This window comes from Protopterus annectens, chromosome 7.part0 (genome assembly GCF_019279795.1).
Source record: "Protopterus annectens isolate FY-2018-M chromosome 7.part0, PAN1.0, whole genome shotgun sequence".
In the NCBI taxonomy this organism is placed as follows: Eukaryota; Metazoa; Chordata; order Ceratodontiformes; family Protopteridae; genus Protopterus; species Protopterus annectens.
In genome coordinates, this window is record NC_056739.1 from 1,145,851,783 (window position 1) to 1,145,869,516 (window position 17,734).

The following is a 17,734-nucleotide window of genomic DNA, read 5'->3' on the forward strand; positions in this document are numbered from 1 at the left end:
TGAAAGACTTACCTCATAGCTCTCTTCATCTCCAGCTACCATGCCCACTGTCTTGATGAATGGGTGCCCAGGGTTGTCCACTCCTGTCTGAATGCACTGATCAAGTGTAAAACCATTTGGGGTGGCCTTGTCACACAATCTGGCATAAATGGCTGGAGTTAAACTGCTGGCCATGCAGTTGTTATGCTTCCTTAGGTCAGGGTACTCTGCACTGCAAATACAGTAGGAGGACACTTTAAATATAGCCAGTATCTGGGATAATGAGACAGGTTACTAAAAATACATGTGAACATTGTAACAACTGTTTAAATAAGCAATGCAATGTTAAATATATCAATATACAAACATATAGCAAAGGGTATAAATTTAGTCTTCTCTTCAAGAGTGTACATATTAAGCATCCCGATGGCATCTTTACACTTCTTGTGAAGACTGTGCTCCATTTTTGTTGCTTTCTGTGAATTTGCTGTTGTTTCTTTCTTCATAAAGGTTATGTCACAAAAGCTGCACACAGGTCTTACCAGCTGACTCTTAAGAGAAATAATTTCTTGATTCTACCAACATTCTTTAAAGGGAACCACTATCTTCTTGTTTCTACCAGTCTACTATAAAGTGAAACAATAGCTTTGTTTTGTTTTAGTGATACCTTTTCTTATATATCTTAGTGTATTGCATATATATTTTTTTTATTTGTGATATTTTACTTGCTTAAGATTATCTGATACAACTTCAGTTTAGTCCCTTTCTAAAACTAATCCTCACCCAGTTGTGATTTATTTTTTGTCTTATTGCTTCCTAGACTTGCCATTTTGCATTCCTTTGCACTTAAGATGCAAAATTGTACACCATTCCTGTCATCTTTTTTAAGTCCCCTTTTTAGTTTTAATGATCTTCTTTTACATCTGCTTTAATGTACATCATAAGGAGAATTGCTTCAGGAACTGATAATATTATTGGATGCGCATTAGTTCTTCAGCCAAATCTGCTTCAGTAGTCACAAGCCCCTATGGGGTTATGGCTGAAAATGTGTGCGGCATTTATTAAAAAGCCTGGCTATAAAAAGGAAACAGCCACATACTAGCTCAGTTCCTTTTTGTCAATGAAGTAAATTATCAAGCTGTTGAGTGTGAGACTGTGGGACCTTACTAGTAAGGGGCAAAGTGAAAGATATATATAACAGTATCTCTAGAATGGCAGTTCTAGCATCATCGCCTTCATGACTAAGGCAATCATGATCTTCCCATGGAACCCATCTCCTTCCCTTTTACCCACAATAATGTGTGATTAAAGTAAGCCACGGTGGTATGGCGGTAGCGTTGTTACCTCACAGCAAGAGGTTCTCCCGTTCGATTCTCGGCTGGGCTTGGGAGTGCCTTCTGTGTGGAGTCTGCATGTCTTCCCCGCGGTTGGGTAGCATTTGGAAGACATGCGTGCGTAAATGGGCATGCCTTCGTTGAAGATTGGGTGTCGAGCTGGCACTTTGGCATTTCATAAAAATCTACTGCCAATCATTAGCGGACCTGAGTTCCGCTGTGGTGACCCCTTACCAGGAAAAGCCGAAAGACAAACAACAACAACATTTAGGCTTTTGTAAGCTTGGGCTAAGGAGGAGCTAGAGAAAGAAACAGAATAGTGTACCATATCTCCAGCCTAAACAGACAAAATGCCCTAATTCCACCAGCAAAAGGTTGGGGGAGAGAAGGGTATGATGATATAAATATAACTGGCAGCTCAGATTTTTAATTGCAGTGCGTGCATAAGTTGTGTATCTGACACTGAGACTTCCACCTTCACTGCCTTCAGGACACAGTCCAAATCTTACCATCTAAGGGTGGCCTCTCTCGAAACAATGTTTTAGCACCATCAGATCAGAAGAAGGATCTCACTAAGAGGTCAGATGCACATTAGACACACACCACAGGAGGTGAAGCACTGCCAGTATAACAAAAAGTGAAACACTAGAGCAGGTTGTACTGACTGAGTAGGAAGAGTGAAGTACAGTCTGCATCACAATGTCATCCTTAAAAACTAGAAAATATGTAAAGATAGTTGTATCTCTGGCAATAAATTGTAGCCTATAAAAGTAAGAAATAAAGACTTCAAGCAATACTATTAGAGCTACTATATTAACAGAAAACAGGTCATTCTGGAGGATCAAGTCCAAATCACTTATGAACAGGAAAAAGTAAGAATGTATAAATCTCTTTGCCTGAAGATATTATAATTATTTACCCACACCTGTGACCAAAAATGCTGCTCTTGATGAATAACGGGAAAGGTACAATTCAGAAGTCGTTCAGCCATCTCCAATCATATGGATTCCCTGATGTTAGTAGAGCCATGTTCCAGTGAAGTGGGAATTATCAAACTGGTTTCAATTATTCCCATGTTGGTCAAACCAGGGCCATTTCATAGGGTGAGATCATGAAAGAATGTGTGTCTGTGGGTAGGGGAGGGGTAAAAAAGTTTCCATGGTTGTGCATTCTTTAGAGCTAGTACATACAGAGGTGTGCCCCTGTTGGTAAAAATACTGGTTTTGTATTTTTGTTACAGTCAGTGTTGAGTAATATTTGCTATGTTTTTTTTTTCAAATGGAAAGGGTTTCTCCAAGTGTTTAGCCATATATCCAGACCATCAACCCAAAGTATTGACACCCTGGGACAAGTGCATCCATGGTGACTGATGCAATGAGAGCAGGCATTTGAAATGGATTGTCCTTGGTTTGGTTTGTGAGGGGCATCTGCCACTGAAAATGCCTTTTTCCCACTGCAGTGTATCATAAAATCAGCTATCATACCTTTCGACATCTTAGCACAAGAAGTCTAGACACAGCCAAAAATAATAGGTGGACAAATGCCCAAAAATAGGGACAAATTTTAAATATTGCACTTATAAACTTAAAAAGTTGTTTGAATAATAGGATTTATGGTAACATGCTTTTTCCTGAAGGATATGAATTCTCAAACTCAAAAGTTTATGATTATTTAGTAAGTTCAGTACCCTGTGTTTTGCCAGAAAAACACAAATTTTATGATGAAATGACTAAAAATACGAGGCAAAAAAATACGGTCATTCTGGGAAAATTTGGACAGTTGTGAGGTATGTCAGTTGCTGTTAGTAACTGTAGGACCCCTAAATTCAACTGTAGCACACTCATGTGGAGTTGTCCGTGGGAAACCATAGGGATGGATGCTGCCGTGAGAGTTAGAATACCGTGATGTAAATGAGCTGAGATTCTTTGGGAATATAGCATCAGAGAGGCTTTAAATTGTTAGGATCACATCCTCTCCACTGACACATATCCCACAGAAAGAATGAATGTGAGTATCTGGGATGGGGGTCAAGTTTCAGAATGATGGCATAAGAATGTAAATTTTTAGCATAGGCTCCTTTCCTACATTCAGAGTCTGAACCATAGGAGCAGCTAGAAGGCAGTCACCAAGATGTAGGAAGACTTTGGCTCCCTGAAACCTGTGATAAGCAGGTAATGTGGTAAACATTTGGTAAAATGTTCCTGAAAACGTCTGTTTTTACTGAAAAAAAAATGGTAAAACTTTCCTGAATATCCTAAATAGCCTAAAACATGTAACGTAATTTAGCTATCCAAAAAGAGTATAATACTAATGCAGGCTAGAGGAAAGAGCATGGAAATAATGGCAGAAATATAAAAGAGCACAATATCATGAAAACATCAGAATGTTTCACAACTGTACTAAAAAGCAGATTAATGAAGGCAAAAAACTTTACTATAATACTTTTCAGAATAATAGTAAACACAGCCCTAAAAAATTCTGGTCAGCCATTAAAGAAATCTTGCATCCCAGCCATAAATTCAACACTAATCATTCTCTCAATAACTCATCACTTGAAACTGCAATACAATTCACCTCTGATTTTATAGATAGCATCGATTCACTGACATCTAATCCCAACCCTGTCCAGCAGCCACATATCACCACATCTACTTTCACATTCAAACCTATGCCCACATCCTATATAAAATTACTCTTAAACAAACTCAAACCAGGCTCTACTTCAGATAATGACCTCCCAGGTGAATACCTTAAAATATCAGCTGATAGCATTACCTACAGTGTCTCAATCCTTATAAATAGGTCAATCCAGGAATCCCACATTGCCTCTCACTCTGGAAAAAGTTACAGAGTATCCCTCTGCAGAAAAGGAGTAAATTCAACAGACGTTACTAACTTTAGACTTATAGAAATCTTATCCCCTTCACCAAAATACTTGAAAAATGTATTCAAAAACAATTGCTAACTATATCCTGGAAGAACTCCTATCCCCCACACAACATGGCTTCCATCCTTCCCATAGTACTAACACTTCACTTCTAACCTATATAGATATTGTTAGTAAAACTAGAGATAATGGCAAACTAGTCTCTACCTTATTTGTAGACTTGTTCAAAGCCTTCAACACATTTTGTCACAACAAACTTCTACTTCAAATGTCCTCATTAGGTCTCTCTCAGCCCACTCTTCTATGGTTCAAAAGCTACCTAGCCAATAGGTATCAGTCAGTAAAATGGCACGCCACCCTCTCTCCACATCTCCCGGCCATCACAGCCAGTGAACCAGAAGGCTCTATCCTTGGTCTCTTTTTCTTTAACATTCTTACCAAAACCCTCCACACATCCACACAACAGGCTTCCTTAATACAGTATGCAGATGACTCCACACTCATTTGCACATCTGACAATATGGCACACCTCCAACAATTTACTCAGGAAGCTTCAGCCGTAACTGAAATATGGTTTTGTGACTCACAACTCGTGCTCAGCCCTAAAAAAACTACCATTTTCCCCAAATCCCTCTCCCATGGAAAGAAAAAAACAAAATTAAAAGTCCTCTCTTGATGATGCAACAAATGAAATCATTGCTCAGTGATTGATAATCTTAAATTTGACCTGCATATACAAAATTTCATGAGAAAAACTCTTCAAAAACTAGGGATGCTTTATAGAGCAAAAAACGTTCTCACCGATGCAACTAAAGCTACACTTACCACTCCTTATCTCCTCCCCAAACTTCTTTATGGTGCTCCCATCCTTACTAACCTTCAGGCATCACAAAAATCAAAACTTGAGCAGTGCTACAACAAAGTCGCTAAGTTTGTCACAAAAATCCCTTTCTGAACCCACCACTGTATAGCACTAAGAAGCCTAAACTGGTTAGAAGTGCCCTATCACCTAACAAATACACAGCTTCTTATCCCCTATAAAATTATTCACTATCCATCTGCTTGCCCAGCACTAAATAACATTCTACACAATTATGTTCCTAGTTGGTCATTATGATCCAATGACCCAAAACCCCTGGCTGTCCACAAACCTATTGAATCTGTAGGGTATTGTCTATTCTTGCACCATATTGCTAAGGTCTGGAACTCCTTACCTCTATCCATCAGGTCAGTACTATCCCTTCCATCTTTCAAAACCTTTCTGAAAGATTTCCTAGCCAAAAGCTGGCTCTGTTCTTGCTCAACACCAGGATAAACTATATCACTAAATGCGAGCAAATGCCTGTTCATACCTTACACCTCCTTACACTTCCTTCTTCACTCGCTTCCATACTTCTATCAATTTCTCTCCCCTGACCCTGTCTCTCTAAATATACCATAAGCCTGATTTTCTCTCATTTCATATTGCAATTCATGTTTGTATTATACTAATTAAATTTTAATTTCTTTAGAAACTGGCTAAAATTTCTTAAATCGTTAAATCATTGTTATATAATTTGAATCTATTCTTAACCAAAGTTCTCATATTATGTCTAATTTATTATAATTATTTAAAGTGTATTTGTTTTTTGTATTATTTTTAAATACTGTAGAATTATTGGTCTTAAAATGTTTCGTAATACTTCAAAGCCTTTTTCCCCAGCCCTATGCTGAAAAAGGACTCCTACCCAAATGGGCTTTCCTGGTAATCAAATGTCATTTAGTAAATAAAAAAATAAATAAATAATAACAACATTGCAACTGAGGTTAGTGTGAATGGAAGAGTCAAGAATGTGTAACACCAGGTTGTTACCCAAAAAATAAAGTAAATCATTATCTCCTTTTTATCTTGCTGTTGACAACAGCCTCTTGGAGGTTCAAATAACAAACCCAAACTCCATCTTATAGATAAGGAAGAACCGACTGCATTGTGACCATATATGGAAGATTTCCATAGGAAAGAGGGTGCTCAGACCACTTTAGATCCAAAATTCTATAGTGTATATCTTTTTGGTAATATAAAGAATTGGTATTAAAATCTTAACCCTTTTTTGACTAGTTTGCCTTCATAAATAGTTCCTTTTTGGCAGAGGTTGAGAGCTTCCCTTCTTGTGGACACCTTTTGGTGAGATGGAACACCGAGCAAAGGAATAGATGGTGAGACTGGTCAAATTATGAAAGGTACACTGTAGCCTTTACTCATGAGTCTGGATCCACTTGTTTTTGATGGATTTCCATGCAGACAAGTGGAGTTACTGAGAGTCCTTCACTAGAACTGCATCCAGAGACAGCCATAGTCTCATGGTTGTTGCTGCTGTCCATCTGTGTGAAGGCCATGGCTTCTGGAATACTGTTCAGACAACTTGCCTTTGAGCCTATGAGCATTTTGGAAGTTGCACTGGTTGTTGGATTTCCTCCTAGATTACTGCTGGTTCTTTTGGTGTGTGCCATAATTAAATCACCCTGACACTGGCTCCAGTAAATCCTGGAAAAGGAGCTTCACACCCCCAGCAGTGAGAGTTTTGTCCTCTTTCTCCATGTTTTCAAGATGCATCTTTTCTATGGGACCAAATATGGAGGAACCTTGAAAGAGGGCATCTACGAAGATCACCTTGGTGTGCTTAGCAAACACTGACAAGTGGAGTTACCCATGATGGTATACTGGAAAACAGCAATGCCAGATCCCATGCTTTTAGCTGAGCCTTCTGTGCCATAATACAGAATGTGCATTAAAAATATGGTGATGGTCAAAGGGGTTAAGAACAGAGAGAGAGAGAGAGAGAGATCGAAGTTTATCTTTATTAGGCCCATTTAGCAACTGTTCATTGATGTTGTGTATTTCATCAGAAATGTCATATTTGAAAATTATTATGTAAGAAAGAAGGTCAAATTAGAAACATACACACACACATAGAAATACAGGAAAAGCCCCCTGCTTTGACACTGTTAGTGTAATAGAAGTTTCCTTCTATTATCATGTAAAACAAGTCATTTAGTGTTCATAAAGTAAATGTGGAAGATATATATATATATATATATATATATATATATATATATATATATAAAACACTTTAATAGCCTGGACATCACCCTGAATTCCTTATCCTGAGGATGAACAGACAGGCATTGGTGAATCGGACCAATTTTATGGAGAGCTGTTCACGCAGTGATATTACGCTTGGGTGACCCTAACAAACAATTCCACTCTCTTTGGGACAGAAGAATGGCATTTTTAGAGATCAGGGTCACATCCAAGCCACCTATGTGGCACCTGTCTCCCAAGAGGATTGTTAGGTTTACTTAGATGCCTTTTGAAGCCTCACCTGTTAGAAGTATATTGAGCATACCCAACTGCCCGTCCTACCCTGTATACATTATCTCTATACAACACCTGTTCACCTGAAGTCATGTGGGGGAGGCAGCATCACCCTAATCATCAATGTCTGCTGTTGGTGACACCAGAAGGGAGGCAAGGCATGTGTTCTTCCATGTGCTGCTCCTGTGCTTCTTTGCTGGGGAAGTCTAAGGAGAAGGAGGAAGAGACCCTCTTGGAAGTAGACACCAGAGTATTGGATTTCTGAAAGACGGAGGCCTCTTAGATCTGTTGTTACAGCATTGATAGCAGCCATTGTAAGGACGTCTGTTGGACTGCTGTTAATGTTAGTGTAGATGGCTGACTTATTGCCAGTAGATTGTGAACCAGAATCCCTGGGACTGGCTTGTTCAGGCCTGATATCAACATCAGAAGGACTGGATCGGCACTGATATCAAGTGCCCAGCTCCTGGCACCACAAGTTAACACCTAACACTTTAATATTAGAAGCATCAACATTAACCTATGCAATGGTGACATCTGCAAAGTATAGAGTTGCATTGACAATGACTCTGAAATTAGAATCACTGGTAAAGGGTTTGAGGCCTACATCCTTGGTACAGGAAATTAAAATAGTGGTACTACTGAGGAAATTGGATGCATGGCAAGTAGGGATAGAAAAACTGAAAAAGACTTCTTTTCTTCAACAGGTGGCTGAGGAGACCGAACACCAGATTACCAGGCCCCTCAAGGAGACTCCAGCCAACATTAATAAATTATGTCAAGTGAGGCAGGGGATGATCAGGAAGGCACATACTCCAGCAAGTACACCTTTGCAATTAAGACAATCGCCAGGAACCACACAGGAACCTCTTAATATCGACATATGTTACAAAGTGGCATACATTTATCTTATATGGTCCATCATTGAGGATATACTTATAGCTTGTTTCTTCTAAGCTGAAACAAATAATTCCTCTCAACTGTACAGGTTTTCGCAGAATGTCCAGATTTTTGCCTCATATATTTGGTGTGTTCTTCTAACATCTGTTACTTTCTGGCAAATAGCTGAGGAATGAAGCCATTAACTAATGACAAACATTTGAGTTTAAGACTCCACATCCTTCAGAAAATTCAAGCTAATGCAAAACCTATTATTCTATCAACGTTCTCAGTTTGTAAGAGCAATATTTAAAATCTGTACCTATTTGTCCCCCCATCATTTTAGGCTTTGTCCAGAATTTTTGCTCTAAGAGGTTGAGAGGTATTGACTTAATTTTTACACATTTCAGAAAAACTTTAAAACCTTGACAGAGCCATTTAAGAAAACTTGTTGTACTTTACAACTGCACATTATTGTATCTACAACTTTTTAATCTATTGTCTCAAAAAGAATGTTGAAATAATACTAGTTATAGTTTGCAGAAGTGAGCTTGAACATATTCACTGATTAACAAAAATGAGTGTCTTCACAAACCAGTTTAAAGCTTTAACAGCCCATCTGGTTTCCCTTTGGAAAATGGAGAGTCTATGCCCCCTCCTAGGACCACTTGTAGCCCAGTAACAGTGCTTAATTTCCAGATACAGAGTAACCAAAATCTACTGTGTCCCTTGACTCAGCTGCCTCACTAAAACAATAGAGTACCCATGAAACATGGGAAATTAATGTGTAAAAAGTCATGCATTATCTAACTAATCTTTGAAGCGATCAGTGTTGTAACACTGATATATTTTCTATCTTTACAAAAATCTGAAAAATCTAAGTCTACCATCTCAAAGAGATACAACTGAAACAGAAATATCTTTATACTGAAGAGATTGTGTGCACTAGATTTACACATTGAAGCATTCTCTTCTTAAGTAGATATTTTTCATCCTTCAGTTTATTTTTTTATTATATTAATCAGTCTGCCAGTTAGTGGACCTACTGTGATGCTGTAAATATCAGTTCGGTGACTCGGTATCTGCTACAAAATGCAAATTAAACTCTCAGATACAAGACTTGGTTCTTTTCGAAAGGAAAACTTCACTAAACATAGAAGGTGAGTGACCACTGATTGAGACTAATTAATATCATGGCTTTGGGAGTACAGGGTTTATGCAGATGTGCTTAATGACTAGAGAACTGGAAATGTGGCACTCTTGTAGATGAAGGGAAGTATGAAAAATCCAGGTCTATTACGTTAATAGTAGTGCCAGTGGTAATCTTGGAGAGAATCCTGAGGGCACGGCTGGTAACATTCCTATATGACAAAAATTTCTAGTACAGTAGCCAAACTAGGCTTCTCTCCAGAAGGGGCTGACAGTCAACTTTTATCCAGCCTTATGATGGGGGTTTTAAGAGAATCTGACAGGAGAGTACCAAAGGAGTTGGGGTTAGGACAAAGACTAGTTAATGGACAGATGCATGGTTACATGTAGGGTACAGTGGTTTCTGGTGACTGCCAGGAGAAAGGAAAGTGTCTTGTGGAGTATTATTGGGTTCAATCCTGGGTCTGCTGCACTTCAGTGCAATTATTCACAGATATATTTTAGAGAAGAGAGGACAGGATCAACCTCTGTGCTGACAACACACAACTGCAGCAGTATAGGATAAGGTAAGTGTCTAAGGAATGGTTTGGAAAAATTGTCCAAATTAGCTGAAAGGTGGCAATTTAGGTTCACAGCAGACTAATGTAAATTAACATTTTGGACCACAATGAACATGGCATGAAGTGCTTCACTTGGAAACAGCAATAGAGAAAAAAAAAGATAGGAGGTACTGCACATACCTGGAGAAAATCATCAGAAACAAAGAGGCCAGCAGTAGCAGCACACAGAATGCTGGGTTGCTTCTTCATAAGTATAGTCTCCAGAAGTAAAGAAGTAATGCTCTAACTATGTGAGGTCCAGGTCAAATCACACCTTGGAAGCCATATAATGAAAGGATCGTACTGATGGAAGAAGTCAAAAGGAAAGCCATGAGAAATATGCAAGGGACATAAGGAATGATGTGTCCAGGCAACCAAAGTGTTAACACTCTTCTCCCTACACACCAAAAGAGATGGGGGGCATGATATTGTTGCACAAAATAAAATCAAAGAGATGTGAAGGGGTCAACTTACATAGGAAGAACAGAAGACGTGGAAAGGGAACAGAATGTACTCACTACATCCTGTTGTTTGTCCAAGATGTTGGGGAATGGCTGACAGCAGAAGTGATGTTGTTTTTGTTTTGCTTAGATTGTTCAATTGATTTGTCACACTGCATGCTGAGAATTAGTTTGAGTCTATTCTGGACTTTTGGGACTTTGTGGATCACAATCTCAGCAGCTATCAATTGGGTTTATCTACTTCATTTATTACTATGTGTTATCTTGGTGGGGGGTCATAACACATGTACTGTAATGCTACACTTTTAGTTCTCCTATTTAGAGGCCTCAAAACAACCATTGCATTATCATCAAAAATTACATTTAGACTGAAGCCTAGCCTTTTGTTGCTTGTTGCCAGACCACTGACTTAAGGGTTAGGTTTTACATTCAACAATTGAAAGTTTACTTGATAATTTTTAACTTTAATTTATTTTAAATGATATCACAACAAATTCTCCAGATTTAATGAAAAGAGACAGACTCTTTTAAGAAAAATCTGGAGAAAATGCATCTATATTGAATCCACAGAATGCTGTCTTTTTAAGCAAATCAATACTCCTAAATCTAGTTTTATGTTGTGCCTTACTTCAAATTTGTATTTAAAGTACTTCTACTTAATCTTTATATTATATGCTACATTACAAGGAGATTTTCTTTTGGGTACTTGATTTTCCTGTTTATCTTTCATTTGTTATAGCATTTTTCAGCACATAATATATTAATGCCCTATTACCTTTTTATTATATGTATATTTTTTTTACTTCACATCATCTTGTTTGACCCTTGAATGTACAGTGCTTATGATTTAAGTACTTAACTTAAAATGTGAACTTTAACTTAATATGTGAAATTACCTTTTTGACAGAAGGGCCATAGACCCACTGACTGGACTGCTAAAATGAATGGTGCAGGTAGAATTGACGGAGGCATTTCTTTCAAAGGGCATAGCACAAATGAAGAAAGAGTAAGGGGGAACATAGATGTGGATAGGGTGCAAAATATTAAATATGCTTAAAAAACATACTGGACAACCTTATTGCCTCCTTCTACTGTGAAGTTAATGTAACTTAATACTGGGAGCTTCAGGCTGTTTACCACAAGAAAACCCATGCTTCCTTTGTGGTCTTGTTGTCCTTAGCTTGACATTTGAGCTGTTCCAGGATAGACGTATTAGTGTATTTAAGCAATTCTGGATGTGAACATTGGTCATAGGACATTTAAGTCATGAATCAGTATTGTAAAGTAAATCCAACACTACCCTACATCTCAAGCAGAGATTACCTTTAAGGAGGCTGAAAGAAACATGGAGTAATGTAAGTTGTTATAGCCGTTTTAGAGCAATCATTTTGTTTCTATTCCTATGATTTTTCTGGTTAAAATATGTACTCTTGTTCCATTTGCAGTTGGTAGTTCAGGAAAACTACTGAATACACAAATGTACTCAATGACAGGTTCGATTATCGAAGTATAGTAGAGTCAATAGACCTACCCTTGAATATTAGGTGCAGGCTTCTAGGAATCATTTCACTAAATAGGACTGGCCAGAAATGTTTTCTTACTCCTCAAAGATATTTGCCAGTAGTACTCCAAATTATATTATCAGGTTTACCTTTGATTTTGTCATCTCCCCCTTTCTGAAGAATAAGATGCAGGTTGTTCTCTTTTTTTAAAAGCTTTATTCAAAGGTGGATAAGCACAATAGCCATGATTTTTTTTTCTGATAACTCAGAAGATTTTGCAAGTGGTAAACAGCTGGAAGCCCCCAATATTAAGTTACATTAGAGACTGCATATTAGAAAAAAACATTTTCATGGTGACTGCACTTATCTGTCTGGATAAAGCTTTTTTTTTCTAAAAAAAAAAAGAACAACCTGTGCATTATTCATCAGAAAGAAGGGGATGATATAAACAAAGGTAAACCTGAAAATTTAATAGAGGCAAGAAACTTTTAGAAATAAGAAGACATTTCTGGCCACTCATATTTAATGAAATGATTCCTAGAAGCTTGCAGTTTGTCATGACCTTTAACCCTTAAGGGACAGATGGAATCATACAGACCTGCTCGTTCACTGTTTGTGGTAATTCTCACCTTTAGTTTTATTATTAGGTGAGTACAGAATACACCTTCCTAACTGTAATGGACACATACTGGTCAATGTCTTAATTGCTAACTACTATGCTCACAAGGTATTTAATCATACTGTTATTTATTAAAAAAGCAAAAGCCATGAGGAGATAAATGCTCCTGGGATGCAAATAACAAATCCAAATAACAGCAAGTCCCAAAACATATGCAGGAGCAAGAACAGCAGTAAAATTCAGTACTATAAAAACGCCAACAAATAATCCAAGACGTAAACAGAGTTGTAACAAAGGGCAAAGTTTTATTCCACAAGTAAGCGCTTTCACCCTAAGGCTTCTTCAGACTTTAAAACCATTTAAAACTCAATCATTTAAATAATGATAAAAGTCATGTCATAGGTTTGTTCGGACGCATACTAAATAATTGCAATCAGGTATTTAAAGCAACATGCATATTCCATACAATAAAAAATGACTACCAAAATAGAATAATGTTAAAAACATCAATGCCATAAAAACAAAATATATATTGAGTGTTTTTACACCCTCATTCTCAGTTTGGGTCTAAATAACCTTCTTCTCCTAAGAATGGGTTGCAAATGAACTTTGTCATTTAACCCTGGTAGTCTGTCCACTCTACAGCGAATAATCCAGCGTAACTCACACTCTTCAGTGTAATTATCTATATCACCCCCTCTGACACTGGGAGTGATAGTTTGTATAACAAAAAACTTAAAACAATGTGATTCACCTGATTGCTTGCAATTTTATTGTGTTCAGTACCAATTCTTATATGATAAACATGTTCTCTAATACGTTCACGTAGTTGTCTATTTGTTTTTCCAATATAAAAAGCTGTGCATGCCATGCACCTAGCAAGATAGACAACATTGACACTCCTGCAGTTAGTCTGAGTGTTAAAATGGAATTCATATCCAGAAACAGGTTGTTTAAAAATACTGCCTGTGTCGATGTACTGACATTGTTTACATGTGTTGCAAGGTTTAGTATTAAATCTAGGTGTAATACATCTAGTACTAGTCAAACTGACTGGATAGTTACAAAGCCTTCGTTTCAAATTTTTCTTGTTTTTGTATCGAAACATGGGTCTATCACCCACTATGTCACTAATATCTTCATTTAACAATAGGGTGTCCCAATGTTTTATAATTACATCTCTAATGACACTTGCGTCACTCGTGTAAAACATAGGTATTTTCAAACTATTTGTTCTCCTCATTTGTTGAATATGAACATCATCACTACAACCTGAGAAATACGGTCGTGCCCTTGTTGTTCTTAGTTCATTCACTGCAGTAACTGCCCTCTCTACCTCTTTTTTATTATAGCATCTCTCAGTTAACCTATTTTTAAGTTCTAATACCTCTTGTTTGTACCCTTCAGTTAATGGATTTAAAATACATCTTCTTCTAACACTACCCTCATTTTATTTCATTTTATTCCAACACTGACATACAAGAAGTAACCAACAAAGTATTTAGGGTGTATGATATGTTGGATGATTTAGTTAAAAGCCATAATATAACATTGGACTTATTTAAATACTTGAAAGTGAAACATCCACTCATACCTGTGATTTAAGGTTTGCCCAAGGTTCATAAATCCATCTCCAACCCACCTTTACGCCCCATTGTTGCTGGTCAAGGGTGGCTAACTGAACCTTTTTCAATTTACCTGGAATGTTATTTAAAACCAGTTGTAGAAGCGAATCCTGTGATTTTAAGAGACAGCAAACAATTTCTGCTTGACCTCTATGATTACACCAGAGGTTTAAAAGAAGATGATCATTATATCCTAGTAACTTTAGATGTCAGAAGTTTGTTTGCTGTCATCCCTAATAACCTAGGAGTAGCAAGTGTGCAACGTTACTTGAATAGCAAGTCAAATTTAGAGAATAATACAATAGATCTTTTGGCTTTATTCTTAGAAATGGTGCTGTATAATAATGTTTTTTATGTTTAATGAGAAGATCTATTTGCAGAAAGATGGCGTAGCTATGGGCACCCCTTGTGCCAATAGCTATGCCAATATAGTGATGGCTGATTGGGAAGAAGAACTTTTATTTCCACATATAACCTTCCAACAATATGTTGGGTTTTATAGAAGGTTCGTGGATGACCTCTTCTTGATCTGGAAGGGGATGAAAACAGCCTTCTGAATTTTGTTTCTATCATCAACACTTCTACCGATTTTCTTAAGTTTAGTCTATGCTATTCTATCTCTAATATTTCCTTTTTGGATGTGAATGTTATGAGATTGGAGAATGGATTATTGAATACTTCTGTACATAGGAAAGCTTGTCATAGGAATACTTTACTCCACAGACACAGTATGCACCCTAGGTATGTTTTTGACAACAAAGTTAAAGGACAGATGGTGAGAGCGTCTAGATTAAATCCATTAACTGAAGGGTACAAACAAGAGGTATTAGAACTTAAACATAGGTTAACTGAGAGATGCTATAATAAAAAAGAGGTAGAGAGGGCAGTTACTGCAGTGAATGAACTAAGAACAACAAGGGCACGACCGTATTTCTCAGGTTGTAGTGATGATGTTCATATTCAACAAATGAGGAGAACAAATAGTTTGAAAATACCTATGTTTTACATGAGTGACGCAAGTGTCATTAGAGATGTAATTATGAAACATTGGGACACCCTATTGTTAAATGAAGATATTAGTGACATAGTGGGTGATAGACCCATGTTTCAATACAAAAACAAGACAAATTTGAAACAAAGGCTTTGTAACTATCCAATCAGTTTGACTAGTGTTAGATGTATTACACCTAGATTTAATACTAAACCTTGCAACACATGTAAACAATGTCAGTACATCGACACAGGCAGTATTTTTAAACAACCTGTTTCTGGATATGATTTCCATTTGAACACTCAGACTAACTGCAGGAGTGTCAATGTTGTCTATCTTGCTAGGTGCATGGCATGCACAGCTTTTTATTTTGGAAAAACAAATAAACAACTACGTGAACATATTAGAGAACATGTTTATCATATAAGAACTGGTACTGAACACAATGCTTTAGCTAAACATTGCAAGCAATCAGGTGAATCACATTGTTTTAAGTTTTTTGTTATACAAACTATCACTCCCAGTGTCAGAGGGGGTGATATAGATAATTACACTGAAGAGTGTGAGTTACACTGGATTATTCGCTGTAGAGCAGACAGACTACCAGGGTTAAATGACAAAGTTCATTTGCAACCCATTCTTAGGAGAAGAAGGTTATTTAGACCCAAACTGAGAATGAGGGTGTAAAAATACTCAATATATATTTTATTTTTATGGCATTGATGTTTTTAACATTATTCTATTTTGGTAGTCATTTTTTATTGTATGGAATATGCATGTTGCTTTAAATACCTGATTGCAATTATTTAGTATGCGTCCGAAACAACCTATAACATGACTTTTATCATTATTTAAATGACTGAGTTTTAAATGGTTTTAAAGTCTGAAGAAGCCTTAGGGTGAAAGCGCTTACTTGTGGAATAAAACTTTGCCCTTTGTTACAACTCTGTTTATGTCTTGGATTATTTGTTGGTGTTTTTATAGTACTGGATTTTACTGATGTTCTTGCTCCTGCGTATGTTTTGGGACTTGCTGTTATTTACACTGTTATTTATTGCTTGATCTTTTATAATATGGAAACTTTTATAATATTCTTACCATGCTCATGGCACTACAACTAATATCAGAAGAGCAGCTACTGAAACTAATTTGTGTTTATTTTCTGTAAGCTATCTTGAAGAACATCAACATCTTTTATAACAGTAGTGATATCACTTAATTAATGATCCTCTCCATATCTGGCTATTTATAATTCCTTTCTCATTTTTATATATGAGAAAACTACTCCAAAGAGAAGATAACCCACAGTCTTGAGGAACACCTCTGGCAACTTGCATTAGGATGGAACACACACAAACACACAACACATACCCAGAAGTCAGACAGACAGACACACACACACACACACACACACACACACACACACACACACACACACACACACACACACACACTATTTCTCTGTCTCTCTTACTCACCTATCATATTCCATTGTTTACCAAATATTTTTCACAATGGGTTTCCTATGTATTTACAATAAATGTAATTAATTTGTGATTCCCTTGTGGGCAACAACATTAGGTGATTTAGCAAGGTCCATACAAGTAACATGCACAGTCCTTTATTAATTTATTTAGATATTTATTTATGTATTCATTAATTAATTAATTCATTCATTCATTCAGTCATTCATTCACTCATTCATTTGTCTTTACTAACCAGGATAGAGCACTAATCATGGTTTTATTTATTTGCTTAGTTATTTGCATGATAAGTCTTTGTTTATTTGTTTGCTTCTTTATTTAACTGGAATACAGCACGGATCTCACTGGACCATTTTCAGACTTAGCCCAGAATTGCAAAGTCAGTGAATGACATCATTAAGAGCTACTGTCACCTCTTCATAAACATGTCACCAAATTCAAAAGGCTTGATCCGTGTTTTGTACTGTGCCACAACAAGATGAAATATCTTAACTTGTGTTTTACGTAAGGTTCATAATGGTTCAGCACATGATTTTACACTGAATACAATACAACTCAATCTAAGAGGGCAAAGAATAAAATATATCTGAGCATAGCTCTTCTGTCCCCAATTTCACAATCTGTTTCTGATTTTGCTTAATATTTTTTGTCTCTTCCTCATAAAAAGTATTTCTTCTTGGCAAATCGTTAAGGATTGCAGTCAGCAGGCTTTTCCTTCAGAAAAATACATGCTAATTCAGAACCTACTATCCTAGAATATAACAGACCAATAGTTAAAATTGCTGTCTCATTTGGACATACCCGCTCATTAATTGTTGTCTTTGCTCTTGAATGTTTGGGTAAATGTTTGAGTGGTATGCATCTGGGTTA

General features: G+C 36.9%; 1 protein-coding gene across 4 annotated transcripts in view; it reads right to left on the reverse strand.

Annotated features, from left to right (window-relative positions):
* The window catches only part of CKMT1A (creatine kinase, mitochondrial 1A), a 176,005-nt gene that overhangs the window by 110,342 nt on the left and 47,929 nt on the right, over positions 1–17,734 (reverse strand). For all 4 annotated transcript variants that reach the window (XM_044077728.1, XM_044077726.1, XM_044077727.1 and 1 more), the window contains exon 3: positions 13–211. In XM_044077728.1, the coding sequence (XP_043933663.1) occupies positions 13–211 (199 nt within the window). The remainder of the gene's footprint in view (positions 1–12; positions 212–17,734) is intronic.